General features: G+C 37.0%; 1 protein-coding gene across 1 annotated transcript in view; it reads left to right on the forward strand.

Annotated features, from left to right (window-relative positions):
* Positions 1-23,996, forward strand: part of IQCM (IQ motif containing M) — a 390,946-nt gene that overhangs the window by 141,103 nt on the left and 225,847 nt on the right. The window contains exon 7 of the mRNA XM_030312945.1: positions 5,866-5,921. Coding sequence (XP_030168805.1) covers positions 5,866-5,921 — 56 coding nt within the window. The remainder of the gene's footprint in view (positions 1-5,865; positions 5,922-23,996) is intronic.

A 23,996-nucleotide genomic window follows, 5' to 3' on the forward strand; every position in this document is an offset into this window, starting at 1 on the left:
CGCAGTAGATTCTCTATACTTTTTTCAAGCCCAGCAATTAATTTATGACTATTATTCTAAATTTTTGTTCCATTATATTACTTAAATCGTTTTTGATCAGTTCGTTAGCTGTCGCTACTTCCTCCAGTTTCTTTTGAGGAGAATTCTTCCATTTCATCATTTTGGGTATTCCCTGGGGTGGTGCAGAACTGCAGGGCACTTCCCCTGTGCTGTCTGAAGTAACTTGTGTTGGTGGGCGGGGCCGCAGTCACACCCGATGTCTGTGCCCAGCCCCCCACTGGGACTGCAGCCAGACTGGTGTGTACCTTATCTTCCCCTCACCCAGGGCAGGACTCACTGTGGAGTTGTGTGGCCCTTGTCTTGGCAATTTGCACACTTCCAGACTTGTGGTGCAGCTTTGATGGGATCTGGTGTATTAGCCAGGGTGGATCTGCAAGGTGCACAGGGATGGGAGGGGTAGGCTTAGCTTGCTTTGCTGCAGGTGGTCCCCTGCAGCAGGGGCCCTGGAGCACCAGGAGGGAGGCAGACCTATCAGAGGGGTGGATCCACAGAAGCACAGCATTGGGTGTTTGCACCGTGCAAGCAAGTTTGGTGACAGGAACTGGTTCCCTTTGGGATTTTGCTGGGGGTGGTGGGGAGAGGGAGATGGTGATTGCCAGTGCCTTTGTTGCCCTGCCAAGCTGAACTCTTTCTTCCAGGGCTCAACACCTCTCCCTCCTGGCGTCCTCTCACCCTCCCTGCTCTCTGAGCAGAGCTGTTGACCTTTAACATTCCAGATGTTAAGTCCCGCTGGCTGTCAGAACTCACGGAGTCTGGCCCCTCAGCTTTTGCAAGCCAGACTTTGGGGGTTCTGACTTGCCAGGCAGGCTGCCCCTTCCGCCCTGGCTCACTCCCACCAGTCCGTGTAGTGTGCACCACCTCACCACCCTTCCTACCCTCTTCCATGGGCCTCTTGTCTACGCTTGGCTCCAGAGAGTCTGTTCTGCTAGTCTTCTGGCGGTTTTCTGGGTCTATATCTTTTACAAATATATTTCAACCCTCAGAGGGACTTGTATTGTAATGTAAACTTCTCCATCCAGCTCCCTCTTCTCATTAGTCTTTTTATTATCTTTCATGTTATACTTCAATTCCTGCATTTAGAAGAATAAATTCCTATAATTTTGATTTCTCTTGGAGATTGAAGAAACTTTATATAGTGACTGGTAAAGAAACAACCTGTGTCTTGCTGAGCTAAAGACCTTCTTCAGTCTTCCCTAATCTGAAAGTTGAATGGCTTTTTGAGGTCATCGCCATTACTGAGTGGCCAGCATTACCTTTGGAATCCCTCTATTTTTCTTAAGAACCGTGAAGAAAATGCTACACCTAAGAACATCTTCCAAAATGGATGCTGCTCTTTCTGCATGAGGAGATTTTGAATATCCATGGGTTTCCTGGGCATATCACAGCTTCCTAGGGGCAGTTATATGGCTTGAAAATCCTCCTGTGGTTTTTATGTGTTTGGGGAAGCTCTAAAATTTAATAATGCAAAGATACTGACTTGTGAAAAATCCCAGAATGATGTGTTTGGTGCCTTCTGGTTCTGCATGTGTGCAAGCTATTGACATTCCTCCCTTTAAATTGCTTCTTATACAAGAAGCAGTAGCAATATAAAGGAGGAAGCTTACTGCTATTTCACAGAAGGTGCTAGTGACATGACTGACTTCTGCTGGGGAAACACAAGTGTTAATAGTCAAGCCTGGCAGGAAAAGATTTTCAGTTTATTTCACATGTTTTAATGTGTAATTGTAATTTTATATGTATATGCTATTAATGATTTTATCTTCACAATTACCTACTATTAAACAAACCTTTAACTTTACCTTTAATAATGGTGTGTTTATATATACTTCTGGTAGGGTCATATAACTGTTTAGAACTATGAAAATTCCTTGCTATTTAGAAAATACCCTTTAACCACATTTGGGGTAAGTATTGGAGGTGTAATATGCCAATTATAGATTACCTTTTTATAGTAAAAATATTCTAGAATTCCACACTAATACTAGTAATATAAAAATATGTCTTAGGAGGGGTGCCTGGGTGGCTCAGTCAGTTAAGTAACTGACTTCAGCTTGTGTCATGATCTCATGGTTTGTGGGTTTGAGCCCTGCATCAGGCTCTGTGCTGACAGCTCAGAGCCTGGAGCCTGCTTGGATTCTGTGCCTCCCTCTCTCTCTCTCCCCCTCCCCTGCTCATGTTCTGTCTGTCTCTCTTAAAAATAAATAAAAACATTAAAAAAAGAAATATGTCTTAGAGTTAATATGCAAAATGAAAGATTTTCTTCCATATTTCATCTGTGGTTAATCAAAAATTTAATCATTATAGTATGAGAGAAATTCTCAGAGTTGTCCAAAGGAAAAAAAAAATCCAGATGAAATTTGGAAAGAAAAGAATTGATGGATTAGACAGCTGCTTCTAAAAAGAAGCTGGAAGTGCAATAATATTGTATAAATTATCAGAATTAATCTTGGTACCAGTTAAATTGTAGGATGTGAGAAAATATGTGGGGGAATGGAGTCTGAGAAGTGGTTTGGAATAAATAACACACAGGTTGTTAAAAGTTTTAAAAATTTTGACATGAGGGTTTAATGAATGACTTACATCTTGTATCAAGTATTTAGAATGTAGGGTGCCTGAGTGGCTCAGTTGGTTAAGCATCTGACCTCGGCTCAGGTCACGATCTTGGTGGTTCCTGAGTTTGAGCCCTGCTTCAGCCTCCGCACTTGGGATTCTCTTTCTTTCTCCCTCTCTCTCTGCCCCTTGCTCACTTGTGCCTTGTCTCTCTCAAAAATAAAATTAAAAAAAAATTTAGAATGTGTCACTCCAAATGCATGGTCATCTAGAGACAAAGAGCTTGAAATAGTTTAAAGAAGCAGGTCATACCTGTGGAAAAGGAAAGATTTTGAGAAGGAATGGAGTTGAAACATTAAGACAGAATGGACTTGAGATTTGGATATATCTATATGTAGAACACTAATACTTATCAAAAGTCCACAGGACCTCTTAAATAGGACGGCTGCTGATTTTGCAAAATGGAGACTGCCCCCCCTCAAATCGGAAAAGATCCAAAACAGAAACCAGTTTTTGATAGGAAGAGATAGAAGGATGGGAAGAGAGAGGCACAATGGAGGTTGTTAAGGCCATGCAGTTGCAAGAGGGTAACTGGAAAAAAATCAGAGACTATCTTAGTACTGAAAATCCTCAAGAATGTTTGTCTGAGACTGTTTTACTTAGCAGCCTTCAAACTTGACACCCTTCATCACGGAGAGCATGCCAATTCAGTTAGTCTGGCCAAGAAGGAAGCAGTTAAAAAAAAATCAAGTTGGCAAGTGTAAATAGTAGTATCACATACGGACAGTGTGTTCTTAGCCAAGCACATTGTTTTGTGCAAAGTATGGAATATATTGGTTAAAATTAATTTCTGTAGTCATTAGTATTTTTGTAGCCATGAATATGTGTCATGGAGCATCTTGAGGGCAACATTTGAAATATGTAGGTCCTGCTTCACGTTTTATGATGACCTACATGTTGCTCATAATTTTTTTAAAGTTACAGTATTATTCTTGAAGATGATGTCCTACTTTGAAAATGAAAACATCATCAGGGAATTCTAAAAGTTACAAATAGTTGAGAGAGGTTACAAACTAATTTTCAAGGTGATTGTTGCATTTTAACATAATGATAGAAGAAAAGTTAATCTTTGATCTTAAAAAATGATTGGCATCAAATACAAAATTAACATATATAAGTCAGATGCATCTGAGAGAGTAATATGACACAGAATGAGTTTAACTTTAAAATGGAGACTTATAATTTGTTTAAAATATTTAAAACAATCATTCTTATGTCCTAATATTGAGGGGTTTTGCAATGCAAACACAACTTACTTTCACTTGTCTTTATGTTTTTCCTTTATAGATTTAGAGATTTTATATAAGAAACTTCTTTGGCTTTAGTTGTCAAATAGTGGTTAAACACATATTTGAAACTTAAGAACCAGAACTAAAATGAGCATTTCCTTGTGGTATCATGAGCATACCATATAACAATAGCCAAGACATTTTATGTTCCTGACTTCTTATAGAGTCTGAGGGAGAAGACAAAACCAACAATCCAAAATCCATTAACTCATTTATCAAGATTTCCTCAAATTCCTCTTATCTGAGACCATTTTTTTTCCAAAGATATTTTGTGCAAAATAATTGTCATGGCAGATTATAAAGTAGATATGCAATTCATCAATGCCTCTAGGCATAAGTTTAACCTTTGGATCACACAGAATGACCAGGGAGGGAATGGCCCAGTTACTCTTAAGTCTTATAGAATTATCTTCCTGGTTGTTCTTTCCAATGTTGACAGATAATTGAAGAATTGTCTTACAAAAATCCACATTAAACACTCTCATGTAATTGTTGAAGAGATGCTGTTGAAACTAATCATCACAACATACTACACTTCTTTTGAAGAACTCATGGAAGAAATTTTTCACAGAAGTTAAATTTGCTTCTCTTATAGACATTGTGAATGTCAGAACTACCATGTTTTCTTCATTACTTTGTGTATTCGTTGTTTGCCAGGCCTGCCATAATAAAATACCACAGAGTGGGTAGCTTATATAATGGAAGTTAATTTTCTCACATTTCTGGAGACTAGAAGTCTAAGATCAAGATGCTGGCAGAGTTGATTTCTCCTGAGTCTTCTCTCCTTTGCTTACAGATGGCTGCTTCTTGGTGTTTCTCTGTGCACACGTGTCCCTGGCCATCTATTCCTCTTCTTATAAGGCCAACAGTTCTATTGGATTAGGGCTTCACCCTTATGACCACATTTAACCCTAATTACCCCTGAAAGACCTTATTTCCAAATATTGTCACATTGTGAATTAGGACTTCAATATATGAATTTTGGTAGAACATAACTCAGTTCATACATTTTGATAGCTAGGAATTGGAGAACAAAATCTGTGTGACAAAAATATCAGAAAATATTTGATACTATCTTTCTATCTATATTTTCCCTTTAATCTGGCTTTGTTATTTTCCTTTTTTCATATGTACTATATTTTTTGTAAGCTATCTTGAATCTCTTTTATAAGACAGGGAACACATAAATAAATAAATAAATAAATAAATAAATAAATTCTCATCTGTAATAGATTTGTATGGATATTTGTTCACTGAAATGATCAGTAGGAACTGTATTCCTGGGTGCCAAAAGATGCTGGAGGAAGTACAATGATCCTACTCCTCTGAGTATTGTCAAACAGAAAAGTACTTAGGCTGCAAAGCAGACCAAAAGTTTCTTTGAGGTCTTTAGGAATTCCAGTCCAGGAGACACAGATTCAGGAGGAACCTGAGGGAGGAGAAAGACAGAGAATATAAAGGCAAAAACCTCAGGCTTCTAGAAGTTGTTTTGAAAGAATTATGACTGGTGTAGGTAAAAATAATTAACTTTAGTCTATTTAGGGTATGTTACTATGCTAGTTGTTAGGTTGGAATTCAGTGATATAAGCTTCATTCTGAGACCTGCAACACGATGTAGCCATTTGTGCCCAGCACAGTCTAAAAGTTTATGTTCCATCCACTTGTAGTTGTGCATTTCCCCGGTGGTCTCCTGGATCCTGACATTCTAGGGCCTTTGACATTCCTGACTCCATCTTGGATGTTTCAGTTCATAGTATACTTACAAATTTACATCAGTGTTTAGGTTTGTAATATAGATTAGAATGGAATGGTTCCTTCTCCCTTTGATAATAGAACATTAGTGAAATTAGAATTTTACATTGAAGTTGTTTTCCTACTTATGTCAACTCTTCTTTCTCTATTCTAGAAAACCTTACTGAAGAAAGAGCAACAGCCTATCCAACCAGAACCAAAGCCACCCAGGTATATCTTTATGTGATAGCAGAAAAGTATAAATTAATGTGCTTGTTTTGGTTTTATCCTGACTTAGGTATCTAGGTTTAAAGAAGTGCATGTGGTTGAAAGCTTGAGTTTTTAACGTATATGTTTTAGTGTTTCCATTTAATTTGACTAAGGCAAGGAGAAAAAAAAATTTTTTTTTGAGTATATTAATGAGCATTCAGTAGACCAGGCTGAAGCTTACTGTGTAGTAGCTGAGAAAATCAGTGTAAACAATAGTATATAATGTTTCATCTGTTTTGTTTATTAGAAACAGGGTACTATAATTCACTATGGTAAAAGCATGTCTTTCAATGAATCTGAGAGAGTGTTAAGATTTCTTTGCTTTTATATGTATCAAATTTGTTAACAAACTTGTGAAAAACTATTGATTTTATGAGATAGATTGGACAGTGTGAGGGAAAGAATGGATTGTGGAAAGGTAACGGTGAACGTTCTCAGAAAGGGAAGTTTCACACTTGTGCTTTCTTATTTACTGGTAATACATTCATTCATTAACCCACCAAATATTATTTAGGACTAATGAGGTGCAAAGCACTGTGTGAGGCCATCCAGATGCATATAGTAAAGGGGTACACCTTGGAGACTGAAGTTTGTCAGAAGCTACCAGTTTGGAACTCTAAGCCTCCAGCAAATACAAGTTTATTTAAATATATTATTCAGGCTACCTTCTTCTACTTTATATCCTTCTTCATTCCTGTTCTCATTTACTCAAAATATGTGGCTCTACAAGGTCCATAATTCCTCCTCCATAATTCCAAAATTCAGAAAGCTCCAGAAACTGAAAGTTGATGTCACTTAAGGTGGTACTAAAATTACTTGGTGTCAAAAACCTGACCTCAAGTGACAAGTGATTATGATTATTCAGTTTTTACTTTTCCTATTTTATGTGGATATTCACATTTTGCCTACATATTAACATTAATTACATTAGCTAATTAATATTGATGTGTTTTGTATCAGGACACTGCCTCAGACCCTGCTTGAGTGTTACATAATATATGGTAAATATACTATATTAATTTCCTAAAATTTAAAAAAAAATATGATTTCCAAAATATATATGACTCTAAGTTTCAAGTACTATAGAATTGCACTTATGGAAAATCTAGGCAAAATATGGCTATGAAAAATGCAATGCAATTATTTAAATATTCAGTAAACAGGGGTGCCTGGGTGGCTCAGTCGGTTGAATGTCCGACTTCAGCTTAGGTCATGATCTCGCAGCTTGTGAGTTCAAGCCCTGCATCAGGCTCTGTGCTGACAGCTCGGAGCCTGGAGCCTGCTTCAGATTCTCTGCCTCCCTCTCTCTGTGCCCCAACCCACTCTCATTCTGTCTCTGTCTCTCTCAAAAATAAATAAACATTAAAAAAATTTTTAAATATTCAGTTAACAGCTGTCCAGTTTAAGATTGGATATTACCGGAGACCTAGTCTTATAATAAGTTTAGCCATAGCACTCAGTCTGGACTTATTATGTACTTGACTTTGTACTTTCATATAACTCCTGTTAAGAACACAATGAAGTAAGTATTTTTGTTATCACCATTTTATGGATGAGAAAAGTGAGGTTGAATATCTCATTTAGGGTCATCCAGCTAGTTGACAATGGAGCTAGATTCAAACCTAGGTTCTTTAATTATAGACACATAGCTATGATACTATAAATTGTGCCAGAATGATCTCTGACTAAAATTTCAACCTCTGTTAAGGTAAGGATTGTTGATTCTGTTTGCACTTTTATTTAAAGCTCCTCACATAATCTCTGGAATATAGCTGAACCCAGTAAATACAATTGCATAAGTGAACAATGTCCAGAGGTAAAGGAAAAAACAGATTTGTATTTTGCTTTTTTGAGAAAATTTTCTTTAAGTCTTTTATAGTTTATTCATTTAACAACAAATATTAAACACTTGCTATTTTATGTGCTAAAGACAGCGTGAACAAGATAGACTCTTTACATCGATGGAACTTAAAGCCTACGCATACTTTTCATTGCTGTTCACAATGGAAGTAGTTAAAAATTGGAGTTTAAGTCCTATTGAGTGATGGGGAGTTAGTGAGCACCTCATTCTTTCCATAGAAATCTTAGAAGGCAAAAACCTAAGGAGTGGAAACTGTGTCTTGGGACTAAAGGATTCACCTAGGTACTAAGGACAAAACAAATTGATTTGCCCTAATGAAAGTGTAAAATCAAGCCTTGACAAGTTCAAGATGATAAACTAGTAATTTGGCCACCAAATATAATGAAAAAAACAAACAAACCCAACATTCTGTCAAGGACAGTAACAGAATTCAGAATCTGTATAATGTAAAATGTTTAGTATACAATAAATAAAATACTAGACATGAAGAAACAGGAAAATCTGATTTACATCAAAGAAAAAGATATCCCAGATGTTGGAATTAATGGGCAAAGATCTTTAAAGTAGCTATTGTTAGTGTTCAAGAACTTAAAGGAAAAGATGTTCATAATAATAGAGAATGCCAGCGGGGAGAGGGCCAACGTGGCGGAGAAGTAGAGGGATCCATACGTCCAGCGTCTCTCAAACAAGGAAATGTAGAAGCCAAAGGACTTTGAACACCAGAGCCTGGGAGGAAAAGAGACTGAATCTACTAGAAAGAAAATGGGAAAGCTGGAAAAAAAATAGGTAGGTAACTACCAACTGGGGAAGATAAAAAAAAGGCTGCGTGGTCACGGAGGGGAGGGACTCCCTTCTGCAGATGGACAAAGGGAAGAGAAAGAGTGGCTAGGGGAGTGCAGGACCATAGCTGGACAGGAGAAAGACCACAGACTGAGACTGAGAGGGATCCGGTCTCTAACTGTGTGGCTTTCTTCAGACAGGGGCTGACCCCTGTTCCCGCACCTGGGGAGGAAGGGAGCCAGGCCTGGGTGTGGTGGTAAGTCATAGGCTCAGTATGCAGCTGGAGAAAGTGGTTCCCTCCCTGCAGGGCTGCGCGATAGTACAAAACCTGCCTGCATCTGCCACCCCTGGGCACAGTGGCTGGGCTGAGGGCACAGTCTGCAGGAGTATAAGGCAGCCGTTTGCCTGGAGTGCTGTGGGAAAAGACAAAGCCTGCCTGTGTGCGCCACCCTGGGGGCTTGGGGCGAGGGCAGCAGCTCTCAGTCCACAATAGGAGAAGTTGGTCCTCCCTGAAATGCGGTGGCACAGACAAAGCCAGCTGAGACCACATATCTCTGCACAGAGAGGTGCTTCCCCAGTGCCAGAGCACACAGAGTGGGACTTTGAATCCTAGCCAAACGCAGGGTCAGGGCAGTTGGTGGAGTGAGAAGGACCTCCCTGTCTGCACCCACGACACATTGAGGATGACTCAAATGGAGTCCACTGAGTCTGGCTCCGTGGAGAAGAGACTGGGGGAATCACCACCCCCCCCCACCCCACCACCACCACCACCGAAGTGGGGCCTCAGGGATCACTCCCAGGGCCCATAGTGGAGGTGGGTTCAGATTTCGCCAACACACATGCCCTTGCACTGGGTAACTGCGTATCCACCGGAGCAGCACAGACCCTGCAGATAGCCCCTCCCGACAAGTGATTCAGCATTGCCTGGATTAACTCTAGGTCAATTCTGGATATATAGATATGTTCTAACCCCCTCTCCCCCATTTCTCCTCCTTATCTCTTCCCTCCCCTAGGCTGGTTACTTTGGTTATTGGTCTATCTAAACAGACATATTTAATCCATTGTCTTGATACATGTTCTACACCTCCTTCTTTACACTCCTTTCTCTCTCTCTGGAATAATCAAGCCATATAGCTTCTCTATCTGGGTAATTTTATCTTCCTTTCATTTTCCCCGCCTCCTTCTTTATTTTCCTCCCTCTGGATTAAGCCTTTTAGTCTCTCTGGCTAATCATCGTTTATTCCCCCCCCCCCTTGTCATTTCTCTCTTTGTATGTGCTCTTCCATAAGCATCACCTCCACCCTCTTCTTTACTTGTAGTCGGTGTTTATGGGTTTTTTGTTTTTAGTCTTTAAGTTTTTGTTTTTGTTTATTTGTTTGTATTTTTTGTTTGTGTGCTTGCGTGTTTTTGCCTCCTGTTTGTCTGTTTTCCTCTACAGGGCCACTCCAAGGAACAAATCAAAGCACACCTGGTGGAGGGTACAAAATATTACTATGAGCAGGGTAATAAAATACCCAAAGTCACAACAGAGAGCAAGTAACAATCCCTGAAAAAAACACCTCTTGAAGGGCCAGGCCCTGGACCGTGTATAATCCTACTTTAACATGGCAGTGCTTGCAGGTGCAGAGCACACAAGCTTTTAAAATGCATAAGGGACAGAAAACTAGCCAAAATGACGAAACAGAAGAATTCTCCTCAAAAGAAACTCCAGGAAGTAGCGACAGCTAATGAATTGGTCAAAACCAATTTAAGCAATATAATGGAACAAGAATTTAGAACAATAGTCATAAAACTAATCACTGGGGTTTAAAGGAGCATAGAGGACAGCAGAGAATCTATTGCTACAGAGATCAAGGGACTAAAAAACAGTCTTGATGAATTAAAAAATTCTGTAAATGAGGTGAAAAGAAAATGTAGGCAGCCATAGCATGGATTGAGGAGGCAGAGGAAGGATAGGTGAATTAGAAGATAAAATTATGGAAAAAGAGGAAGATGAGAGAAAGAGAAAAACATCCAGGAGTATGAGGGGAGAATTAGAGAACTAAGTGATGTAATCAAACAGAACGAATTTCGTATCATAGCAATTCCAGAAGAAGAAGAAGAGAGAGAAAGGGGCATAAAGTGTACATGAACAAATTATAGCTAAGAACTTCCCTGATCTGGGGAAGGAAACAGGCATTGAAATCCAAGAGGCGCAGAGAACTCCCTTCAGATGTAACTTGCATCGATCTTCTGCACAACATATCATAGTGAAACTGGCAAAATACAAGGATAAAGAGAGAATTCTGAAAGCATCTAGGGATAAACAGGCCCTAACATACAAAGGTAGACATATAAGGGTAGTAGCAGACCTATCTACTAAAACGTGGCAGGCCAGAAAGGAATCACAGGAAATCTTCAATGTGATGAACAACAACAACAAAAAATGCAACCAAGAATCCTGTATCCAGCAAGACTGTCATTTAGAACGGAAGGAGAGATAAAGGTTTTCCCAAACAAACAAAAACTGAAGGAATTCATCACCACTAAACCAGCCCTACAAGAGATCCTAAGGGGGATTCTGTGAGTGAAATGCTGCAAGACCACAAAGTACCAGAGACACCACTACAAGCATGAAACCTACAGACATCACAATGATTCTAAACCCATATCTTTCAATAATAACGTTGAATGTAAATTGACTAAATGCTCCAACCAAAAGAAATAGGGTATCAGAATAGATAAAAAAACAAGACTCATCTATTTGCTGTCTACAAGAGACTCAGTTTAGACCAGACGAAACTTTCAGATTGAAAGTGAGGGGATGGAGAACTATCTATCATGCTACTGGAGGTCAAAAGAAAGCTGGAGTTTTACTTATATCCAACAAACTAGACTTTAAATTAAGGCTGTAACAAGATATGAAGAAGGGCATTTTGTAATAATTACAGGGTCTACCCATCAGGAAGAGCTAACAATTATGTCTATGCACTGAATATGGGAACCCCCAAATATATAAACAATCACAAACATAAGCAACCTTATTGATAAGAATGTGGTAATTGCAAGAAACTTTAACACTCCACTTACAACAATGGATAGAACATCTAGACAGAGAATAAACAGGAAACAAGGGCCCTGAATGATATATTGTATCAGAGGTACTTGACAGATATATTTAGAACTCTGTATCACAAAACAACAGAATATACTTTCTTTTCGAGTGCACATGGAACATTCTCCAAGATAGAACACATACTGGGTCACAAAACAGCCCTTCATAAGTATAAAAGAATTGAGATCATACCATGCACACTTTCAGACCACAATGCTATGAAGCTTGAAATCAACCACAGGAAAAAGTCTGGAAAACCTCCAAAAGCATGGAGGTTAAAGAACATTCTACTCAAGAATGGATGGGTCAACCAGGCAATTAGAGAAGAAATTTAAAAATATATGGAAACAAACGAACATGAAAATACAGCAATCCAAACGCTTTGGGATGCAGTGAAGGCAGTCCTGAGAGGAAAATACATTGCAATCCAGGCCTATCTCAAGAAACAAGAAAAATCCCAAATACAAAATTTAACAGCACACCTAAAGGAAATAGAAGCAGAACAGTAAAGGCAACCTAAACCCAGCAGAAGAAGAGAAATAATAAAGATCAGAGCAGAAATAAACAATATAGAATCTAAAAAAACTGTAGAGCAGATCAACGAAACCAAGAGTTGGCTTTTTGAAAAAATAAGCAAAATTGACAAACCTCTAGCCAGGCTTCTCAAAAAGAAAAGGGAGATGACCCAAATAGATAAAATCTTGAATGAAAATGGAATTATTACAACCAATCCCTCAGAAATATAAGCAATTATCAGGGAATACTATGAAAAATTACATGCCAACAAACTGGACAACCTGGAAGAAATGGAACAATTCCGAAGCACCCACACACTTCCAAAACTCAAACAGGAAGAAATAGAAAACTTGAACAGACCCATAACCAGCAAAGAAATGGAATCAGTTATCAGAAATCTCCCAACAAATAAGAGTCCAGGACCAGATGGCTTCCCTGGGGAATTCTACCAGACATTTAAAGCAGAGATAATACCTATCCTTCTCAAGCTGTTCCAAAAAATAGAAAGGGAAGGAAAACTTCCAGACTCATTCTATGAAGCCAGTATTACTTTGATTCCTAAACCAGACAGAGACCCAGAAAAAAAAGAGAATTACAGGCCAATATCCCTGATGAATAGGGGTGCAAAAATTCTCAACAAGATACTAGCAAATCACATTCAATAGCATATAGAAAGTCTTATTCACCATGATCAAGTGGGATTCATTCCTGGGCTGCAGGGCTGGTTCAACATTCGCAAATCAATCAACGTGATACATCACATTTATAAAAGAGAAGATAAGAACCATATGGTCCTGTCAATTGATGCAGAAAAAGCATTTGAGAAAATTCAGCATCCTTTCTTAATAAAAACCCTCGAGAATGTCAGGATAGAAGGAACATACTTAAACATTATAGAAACCATTTATGTAAAGCCAACAGGTAATATCATCCTCAATGGGGAAAAACTAAGAGCTTTTCCCCTGAGATCGGGAACACGACAGCGACGTCCACTTTCACCGCCGTTGTTTAACATAGTGTTGGAAGTGCTAGCATCAGAAATCAGACAACAAAAGGAAATCAAAGGCATCAAAATTGGCAAAGATGAAGTCAAGTTTTCACTTTTTGCAGATGACATGATAGTATACATGGAAAACCCAATAGACTCCACCAAAAGTCTGCTAGAACTGATACATGAATTCAGCAAAGTCTCAAGATACAAAATCAATGTACAGAAATCAGTTGCATTCTTATGCACTAACAATGAAGCAATAGAAAGACAAATAAAGAAAGTGATCCCATTCACAATTGCACCAAGAAGCATAAAATACCTAGGAATAAACCTAACCGAAGATGTAAAAGATCTGTATGCTGAAAACTATAGAAAGCTTATGAAGGAAATTGAAGAAGATATAAAGAAATGGAAAAATATTCCGTGATCATGTATTGGAGGAATAAATATTGTCAAAATGTCAATACTACCCAAAGCTATCTACACTTTCAATGCAATCCCAATCAAAATTGCACCAACATTCTTCTTGAAGCTGGAACAAACAATACTAAAATTTTTATAGAACCACAAAATACTATGAATAGCTAAAGTAATATTGAATAAAAAAACCAAAATGGGAGGCATCACAATCTCAGACTGTAGCCTCTGCTACAAAGCTGTAATCATCAAGACAGCACAGTATTGGCACAAAAACAGATACATAGACCAATGGAATAGAATAGAGACTCCAGAATTGGACCCACAAAAGTATGGCCAACTAATCTTTGACACAGCAGGAAAGAATATCCAATGGAAAAAAGATAGTCTCTTTAACAACTGGTGCTGGGAGCTCTGGACAGCAACATGGAGAAGAATGAAACTAGACCACTTTCGTACACCATTCACAAAAATAAACTCAAAATGGATGAAGGACCTGAATATGAGACAGGAAACTGTGGGAGATGCAGGAGAGAAGCATCAAAGGAAAAGGCTTCAAAATGGAAGGACTGGAGAAGGTGCAAGGCCTTAGGACATTTTTACACAGCTGAACAAGGCTGCGGCTTGTAAGGAATGCCTAGAGCCATTAACATTTTCCAAGGCTGGTTCCTCCTTCACACCTGACCCTTCCTAGTGTTATAGAAACCAATTAACTTGAAATTCAACCTTGAAAAGCTAAATTAGGTTGATTAACACACTTGCTTAGCTGACTTTATGCACGTAGTCTTCAGCAATTATCCTAATAAAAAGAAGCTTCATTCTGGAGTCAGGGCCTCATTCCCACTGGAGTATGAGGACCTTCACTTAACTGCACTTTGTTTGTGGACTCATCTTTGGGATTCCAGCCATACTCCCTGCAACAGGAAACCATCAAAACTTTAGAGGACAAAGCAGGAAAAAATCTCTCTGATTCCAGCTGTAGCAATTTCTTACTTGACACATCCCCAAAGACAAGGGATATAAAGCAACAATGAACTATTGGAACCTCATGAAGATGAAAACCTTCTGCACTGCAAAGGAAACAATCAACAAAACTAAAAGGCAACCAACAGAATGGGAAAAGATATTTGCAAATGACATATCGGACAAAGGGCTAGTATCCAAAATCTATAAAGAGCTCACCAAACTCCACACCCGAAAAACAAATAACCCAGTGAAGAAATGGGCAGAAAACATGAATAGACACTTCTCTAAAGAAGACATCCAGATGGCCAACAGGCACATGAAAAGATGCTCGGTGTCACTCCTCATCAGGGAAATGCAAATCCAAACCACACTGAGATACCACCTCACACCAGTCAGAGTGGCTAAAATGAACAAATCAGGAGACTATAGATGCTGGTGAGGATGTGGAGAAACGGGAACCCTCTTGCACTGTTGGTGGAAATGCAAACTGGTGCAGCTGCTCTGGAAAACAGTGTGGAGGTTCCTCAAAAAATTCAAAATAGATCTACCCTATGACCCAGCAATAGCACTGCTAGGAATTTACCCAAGGGATACAGGAGTGCTAATGCATAGGGGCACTTTTACCCCAAAGTTTATAGCACCACTTTCAACAATAGCCAAATTATGGAAAGAACCTAAATGTCCATCAACTGATGAATGGATAAAGAAGATGTGGTTTATATATACAGTGGAATACTACTTGGCAATGAGAAAGATGAAATCATGCCATTTGCAGCAACATGGATGGAACTGGAAGGTATTATGCTAAATGAAATAAGTCAGGCAGAGAAAGACAGATACCGTATGTTTTCACTCTTATGTGGATCCTGAGAAACTTAACAGAAGACCATGGGGGAGGGGAAGGGAAAAAAAAGTTACAGAGAGGGAAGGGGGCAAACCATAAGAGACTCTTAAAAACTGAGAATAAACTGAGGGTTGACGGTGGGTGGGAGGGAGGGGAAAGTATGCGATGGACATTGAGGAGGGCACCTGTTGGGATGAGCGCTGGGTGTTGTATGGAAACCAATTTGACGATAAGTTTCATATTAAAAAAAATAATAGACAATGCCAGTGCAGAAATAGAAACTACAAAATAATCAAATAAAAATTCTGAAAGTGAGAAATATGGTATTGATATGAAAATACAATTGAGTAGGTTTAACAGCATGTTGGAAAATGCAGTAGAAAAGGTCAGTAAACTTATAGATCAATAGAAACTAATCTGAAGCAAAGTAAACCATAATGGAGAAACAAAATGAACAAAACCTGACTGACCTATAATCTAATATCAAATGGACTACCATATATGAATTGGAGTCTCAGAAGGAGAAGAGAAATAAAAAGAGGCAGAAAAAAAACAGTTGAAGTAATAATGGCTGAATTTTTCCTAAATTTAATGAAAAACATCTTTACATATCCAAGATCATCAAATATAAGTAAGATAAATACAAGAAAAACCCCATGAAGACAAGCATAGTCAGAGTTGAGAATCAAAGGCAAAGGAAAAACTTTGGAAATAAGCAGGGAGCTGTGGGGAATGTATATTATAAGGAAAGTTACAATTTTAAGAATGATGGATGTCTTCTCATCAGAAATGATGGAGGACAGAAGGCAATGAAATTATATAAAGTTCTGAAAGACAAAAAAAACTATCAACTGATAATTTTATATCTAATGAAACTATCACACAACATTGAGGCTGAAAAAGCAATTTGCAGTCAAATTAAAGAAATGAGAATTTATTACCAGATGATATGCCCTTCACAAATTTTAAAGAAAGTTCTTCATGCCAAAAGGAAATGACATCTGATGGGAACTTTAATCTACAAGAAGAAATAAAGAACATTGAAAATAGAAAATATATGTTGATCAGTTTAAAAGAATAATTTTTTAAAATTTCTTTAAAATTGACCATTTAAGGCAAAATTATAACATTATTATGTTACTTATAAGTTAGGTAGATACAAATATGTGTGACAATAATAGCAACAGAAATGGAGCTATTCTCTTGCAAGTTTCTTTCATTTTATGTATAGCAGTATTAATTCTAAACAGAGTGTGGTAATTAAGAATGCATATTACAATTCCTAGAGCAACCACTAATACAAAAAGGCAACCTAAAAGATACTGCAGAAACTGAAATGGAATACTAAAAACTAAATGGAATACTAAAAGAAGACAGGAAAGGGGAACATATTGAGTGAATAAAAAACAAATACAAAATAGACTTAAACCCAACTGTAGCAACATTTATATTAAATATACAATGTAAACATTATATGTAAATGAAAGAGCTTCTCAGGATGGATAAAAAAGCAAGAACAACTCTCAGCTCTCTCTAAAACATGAATGTAAAGACATTAATTGGAAGTAAAAGGATAGAAAAAGATAAAACAATGAACAAAAGCTAGCAGAAGAGTTCTAGAGTGGTCATATTAACATCAAAGTACTCTTCAAGGACTATTTCCAGAGATAAAGAGGACACTTCATAATTGTAAAATGGTCAATTTTCAGAATTAGATAATAATCCTAAATGTGTATGCCTTAGTAATAGATTCAATGTAAATAAAGCAAAAATTGACAGGATTAAAGAGTAAAATGGACAACTTCATAAGTATGCCTGGAAATTTTTCCCATGCCTCTTTTAGTAATAGGAAAATTGGTCAAAAGAATAAATAGTGTTATCACAGATTTGAACAAGCTACCAACTAATTTGACCTAATTGACATTTGTACAAGACTACATTCAACAACTGTGCAATATACATTCTTTTTAAGTGCACATTTAACATTCATTATAGAAATAAGAAAGCAATGAAATAAATAACAGAGAAACAATATAGCAAATTAACAAATCCAAAAGTTGATTCTTTGAAAACAATAATAAATTTTGTAAGGTCGTTACAAAACTTATTAAGAAAAAGAAGAGTTAAAACACAAATGCCAATATTAAAAATAAAGGGATGTGAATGACTTCATGCCTACTATGTGCAAAACAACAAAGATTAAAGGACAAATTCTTTGAAAAAAAGATAGCATGCCAAAACTGAAACAAGAATAGATAGAAAACTTGGATGACTCATGTCTAGTAAAGAAATTTAATTTGTTATAAAAAACCTTTCCCCAAAAAAACTTGCTTTAAAGAAAAGAAAGCTATTTTTTATAACAATTTAATGGTGATAAACCAGCTGATATTATGTCTTTTTCCTATAAATATTCTCTACCTGATCAGTTTGACCAGGAAGTCTTTTTTTTTTTTTTCCCTCATAGGTGTCACTAAGTTAAAATCCAGGCCAGCCCTTTCAATGATTAAAAAATTGTACAGTCTGAAAGATGAGTGTTTATTATAGTTATTTTACTGGAGCCAGCCAGCTAATCTGGATGCTAAACATTTTCCTGTACAGTCTACCATCTGTTGTGGGCATAAAGAGCTGTGGCAAAGTTTTGCAGGGATATATAGCTTATTTTTGCAGGGAAATCTTAAACATTTTAGAGAATGATGTCTAAAGGGAAGTTTAGAGGTCTTTTGATTTAATCCTTTTAATTTGTAGTTGAGAAAACTGAGATTCAAAAAGACTAAGTAACTTCTTCAAGGTCACAAAAGTAAAAAACAAAACAAAACAAAACAAAAACAGAACTGTTGACTAGGATCCAACCCTTAATTCTCAGTATTCTTTTTTTTTGTTTTTAATGTTTATTTATTTTGAGACAGGGGGGAGGGGCAGGGAGAGGGGGAGAGAGAGAATCCCAAGCAGGCTGTGCACTTTCAGTGCAAAGCCTGACATGGGGTTCTATCCCACAAACTGAGATCATGACCTGAGCCGAAATGGAGAGTCAGATAGATGTTCAACTGACTGAACCACTCAGGCACCTCCCTCAATATTCTTACCAGTCATGCTGCTTTATGCCATTTGTGATATTAAATTTTAACTGTCTTTCTGATGCTCACTGAAGAAATCTAGACTGAAACTGTACTTATTGAATTAGCAAATCTTAGAGTGGCTCTAGTGATTAAAAAGTGTCACTAGAGGGGCGCCTGGGTGGCGCAGTCGGTTAAGCGTCCGACTTCAGCCAGGTCACGATCTCGCGGTCCGTGAGTTCGAGCCCCGCGTCAGGCTCCGGGCTGATGGCTCGGAGCCTGGAGCCTGTTTCCGATTCTGTGTCTCCCTCTCACTCTGCCCCTCCCCCGTTCATGCTCTGTCTCTCTCTGTCCCAAAAATAAATAAACATTGGAAAAAAAAAAAAAAAAGTGTCACTAGAATAGAATCCCAGGGAGAAGGAAGCAATGTGAAAATAAAGTGGTGAACAATATAAAACTGTAAATACAAAACATGCAGACAATTTCATTAAAAATATCTTAGTGAAACAATATTAATATTTTCTTGTTTACCTGAAATCCCACACCATTTCTGTCATAGAAATTCCAGAAAACTTTAAAATCCAAATGTTGAGACCTTATAAGCTTGACCTGAAGGATTTTTCTTGTTAGAGAGGAATTTCCCATATATTTTCAGCTCAAGGTTTCCTTACAGCCTGCATGAGGCAGGGTGTATTATAACCTTCTGTCAGTCATCAGTCAACTTCAATGGGGTACTGGCCAATTTCTAAAGCACATTTGCATTTCAAGGGTAAATATATGTCACACATATATTACCACTATCAGGCTACAGTAAATACAAGACAGTTTGCTCCCCACCCCCTCTTCTTAGTTATAGAAAAAAAAGATAATGGAATTCATTTACACATACCCACAAGCTTTGCAGGAACCCTCTACATTTGGCAAATAGAACTGGTTTGTGTGCTAACTCAGCATTATTTTTTAAGGAGACAGTCTCTTGTCTGCTAAAAGGTGGGGCTAGGAAGTTAAGCAAATGAAAAATGGAGTTGCTGCACTTGATTTGGAATTACGGCAAATTGGTGTACCCACTCCTGTTCTTGGTGGGGGGGGAATGGAACCTGTTGCCCTTCCGTAGGTAAATGATGGTTCAAAAGGCAGAGTCATGATGATTTCTGTCCTAGTCTTCAATGATCATAAACTTAAGAGACAGGTTTTCAAGTTCCTATCTTTTTCTTTGATCTCCCTGTTTTTTCAGGTATCAAGATCTCAAAATTTAGGAGAAGAAAAGATGGCATAGTAGTGCTTAGGTACATTTGCCTGTACAAATATATGTACAGATGTACAGAAGACTTTTCATTAGCGTTATTATTAAACAAAGAGCTGTAGTCCTCAAATCCAGTACATTTAGGTTGAATTTTGCAGGTTGCAGACTCCAAACAGTGGCTGGTTGCTTTTATTTTTGGGTTCTTAAATATATACATTTGTGTATTTTTATAAGAGAGAGGTGATCTTATTGCCTTAATTTTCTAATTCTGGTGTAAACATTTTTTTCATATACGCCCTTGCTCAACATTTTTAGAATATAATTTTCATAGATGAGCATTTATAACGTTTGTTTCTGAATAATTTCTACTTCAGTATTTCAATTTAAATAATAAATTGTGAAGTTGTTAAAACTCCACAGGTTTCAGATTATTAGAAATCCATAAGATTAAAGTATGGTTGAGAAAGCCTGAAACCATTATTAAGGAAAGTTTAAGTGAAGCATTTCAAAGAAAGCCAACTGATTTCAGTTCATTTAGAATTGTCAAAGGAACATTTTTGTGACTTTTATTGTTTTTTAAAGTAAAATACCAATTATAAGTTCTCTAAACCAGAAAGAATTAAAGACAAATAGATGTAACTCTTAATTTTTAGTGTAAAAAAGGTAATGTGTACATGAATTATGTATAGATATTTATTCTTTTTACCTCAATAAAGGTAAAGATTGATATTTGCAATAAAGTAAGATCTTATCTTCTCCTAGCATCATCTTTTTAAAAATCTGTTCATTAACTTCTTTATACCTAGCCCATTTTTCTCTTATTTTTATATAGTATTTTTAATGTAAAGTATCAAATGCAGTTTATATTATTAGGTCAAGGGAAATAATGCATCAGCACACACAGAGTCCATTCTCAAGATCTAAGCAAAAATTGTGAGCCAGGAGCTTTATTGATTGTAATCTATTGTACTATTGCGATGACACTGTACTTTTATTTTCTGTGAGAAAGATTTTCTTTATATAAATAAACAATCTTCTTTGAGTCTACTCGAACTTGTTTAGTACCTCTAGCCATATGGCAAAAATCTTTTTCCTTCAGATAAACTATTATATTCCATGAATAAGACTCTTATTTTCTTTTGATGTCTTTCTGCAGTGAGCTGTTAATCCCTTGCAAATTCATATGACCTCCGTGATGAATTTTCCTTTTGTTGAATTTCTAAAGCACTTAATTGGTTTTTTTTTTAAATGACTGACTGATTTGCAAGTATAGAACAGAGCAGTTGATGGATCTTTAATTCATAGAGGAAAAACATTCTATTGTTGATTCATAATACTAGCCTTCTAGTTGTAATAAGTTCAGAGGCTGGTCATCACTTTTCACCTTTTTAGTATTTGTTTCAATTTTGGATGATGAAAATGTTATTTGAATATATCATCTATGAAAAAAGTATACCATTTTGGAAACCTGAAGTTCCTTTTTTTTTTATTCTTTAGAATTTTAAGTGTCCAGATAGGTCATGTAAATATGTAGATGTGGAAGAATTACATACTTTCTCCTTACTATTTTATAGTATACTGGAACTAAAAGGATAATAGTAACAAGACATGAATAACCAATATGTCACTGAAAAGTAAAATTGCACTATCCTCAATTTTTCCTTTTTTGATATTAAAAAATATAGTACATTTATTGCCATATGTAAGTATGAAATTCACATTTCAGAGTCAGGAAATTTAGGTGGGTTGTTGAGTGTTTCCGTTGAAATTACTATATTTGTGCATTACCATTTTTTCCCAGACAGGGTCAGGTTCTCTTATTTTATCTCAACACAATTTTTATAATTTACCAACTGATAACTTGCCTTTGATCTCTTCTTGAAATTTTGTTGCCTAATAATGTAACATTAGCTTGTTTATGGTTAGTATCTTCCATGAACGGTTCTTTATCTGGGGCAGTACTCAGCCTAAGAAATTATGAAAATAAATTTATGGGGAATAATATTTATGGGGAATAATGTTTCCCCAATGGTACTTCCACTTGTGTGTTTTGTCTTTGGAGACTAATAGAATTCCAGAGTTTAAGGAACCTTAGATGTTTTCTACTGAAACCGTCTATCCAAAGCGTGCATTTTTATAATACAGTACCCACATAGCCTCTACTTGAAAACTCCAGGGATTCATAATGTTTCTGTTCAAGTGGCATCTCATTTAATGTAAGGACTTTTCAGATTCTTCAGACAGTTCTCTGTATAAAGCTCACCACCTATCCCCCTTGAACTCGTACCCGTTGGTCCTGACTTTATCTTCTTGAAAGCACTGCCCTAGTTACTAGTCTTCTCTTTTTATATTAAGCCCCTAAGTTTGTGTGTGTGTGTGTGTGTGTGTATTTATATGATGGTTTTAAGGGATATATATATATATATATATATATATATATATATATAATGATTTTACAACATATTAGAATGGTAATTCAACTTAGTTTAAGCAAAATGATACTTAAATCTGTATGTCCATGTAAATGGAGATTCAAAGAGTGTAGAGTAAGGTGGGCATCTGCTCTTTGTATCTTTTTAACATCTCAGGTTTAACTGGTTCAACAGACTCAAGTACAGTTGGCCCTTGAACAATATGGGTTTGGACTACAAGGGTCCACTTATATGAGGATTTTTTACAATATAGTACTGTAAGTCTATTTTTTCTTCCTTATGATTTTCTTAGTAACATTTTCTTTTTTCTAGCTTACTTCATTATAAGAATACAGTATATGATACATGTACAAAATATGTGTATGTTATCAGAAAGGCCTTCGGTCAACAGGCTATTAAGTTTTTTGGGGGGTGTCAAAAGTTATATGTAATTTTTTATTGCACAAGGGGTCAGTGCCTATAACCCCCGTGTTGTTCAGAGGTCAAATGTAATGTCTTCAAGATGTACTCTCTTCATTCATTTCAAATCTCTGCTTGCTCCTGCTTGGCTTTAATACCTCTTACTAAAGACTTTTTCTCCATGTGTTAAGGAAAATGTCTGGCTTCCAGCTATTTGCAATTGACTTACTTCCTGCTCTTACCAAAAATAATGGTCTCTTTCACACATCCACACCCACTGACTGCCCACCCCCGCCCCAAATTATTCTGGCTGACCTTTCAGTGTGGATGACACAATCAACCCTAGACAAATCATGTTGAAGTCACATGAGTGGACTGGAGGAAGTGCAGTTCTATAAAAGTCAAGGAGGTATAAAATAGAGGAAAGGAACAGGTGCTCACCATACTCAAAAGTATCCTTTTTAAAGTATCTTGCTTAGCATGAAAAGATGTGTGGAGGAGCCTGGGTGGCTCAGTTCATTAAGCGTCTTACTCTTGATTTTGGCTCAGGTCATGATCTCACAGTTTTGAGATAGAGCCCCATGTTGGGCTCCACACTATCAGTGTGGAGATTCTTTCTCCCTCTCTGCCCCTCCCCCTTCAAGACAAATAAATAAACTTAAAAAAAATAAAGTATGTTGTTTAGGAAAAAACAATATTTCAGATATAATTTTATCTACACAGGTAGAATGAGACCAAACTGTCAACACTGTGGATCCATTCATGAAGCCCATCGTTATGTCAGTTTTGGTGGACAATTTCTTAAGGGTAATTTAAATTCTGAAATACAAACAAAACCCTAAACAAGCAAACTCTGAGACATCAGATATTCTAATTTGTCCCCATTTTGTTCTCCTTTCATCTCTCCTTTCTTCTCTTTTCTGCTCTTCTTTTCTTCATCTACTAAATATTTCCAAGCACACAAGGAAGAGTCATTGCTCTCAGGGAGTTCAGAGTATAGAAGGGTGATAGACCCAGAGATAATTATAAAGTAATGTGGTAACTGCAATGATGGAGGAAAGGTACCTAACCATTTCCATGGGTCTGAGAGGAATTCTTTGTATAATCATATGTATCAACCAATTGCATAGCTTTGCAAGTAAAGCTGTCACATCTCAACATTGGATTTAACTCCTTGTCACATTTACTTCAGAAAATTAGCTGACATATTACCTTTTTAAGAACTTATACCTGCCATGACACACATTTGAAATTTTATCTTCCACCTTGCTATCACTCCCTAATTGCCTTCCCACTTTATTTGTTTTTTTTTTATCATAGCATATATTGCCTCTAAAATACTCTGCAGTTAAGTTGTTTACTGTGATTACTGTTTGTCTTTCCCACTAGAATATAAGCCCAATGTGGACAGAGAGTTTTCTGTGTTTTAATTACTAGTAT

The sequence above is a fragment of the Lynx canadensis genome, chromosome B1 (assembly GCF_007474595.2).
Source record: "Lynx canadensis isolate LIC74 chromosome B1, mLynCan4.pri.v2, whole genome shotgun sequence".
Taxonomy (NCBI): Eukaryota; Metazoa; Chordata; class Mammalia; order Carnivora; family Felidae; genus Lynx; species Lynx canadensis.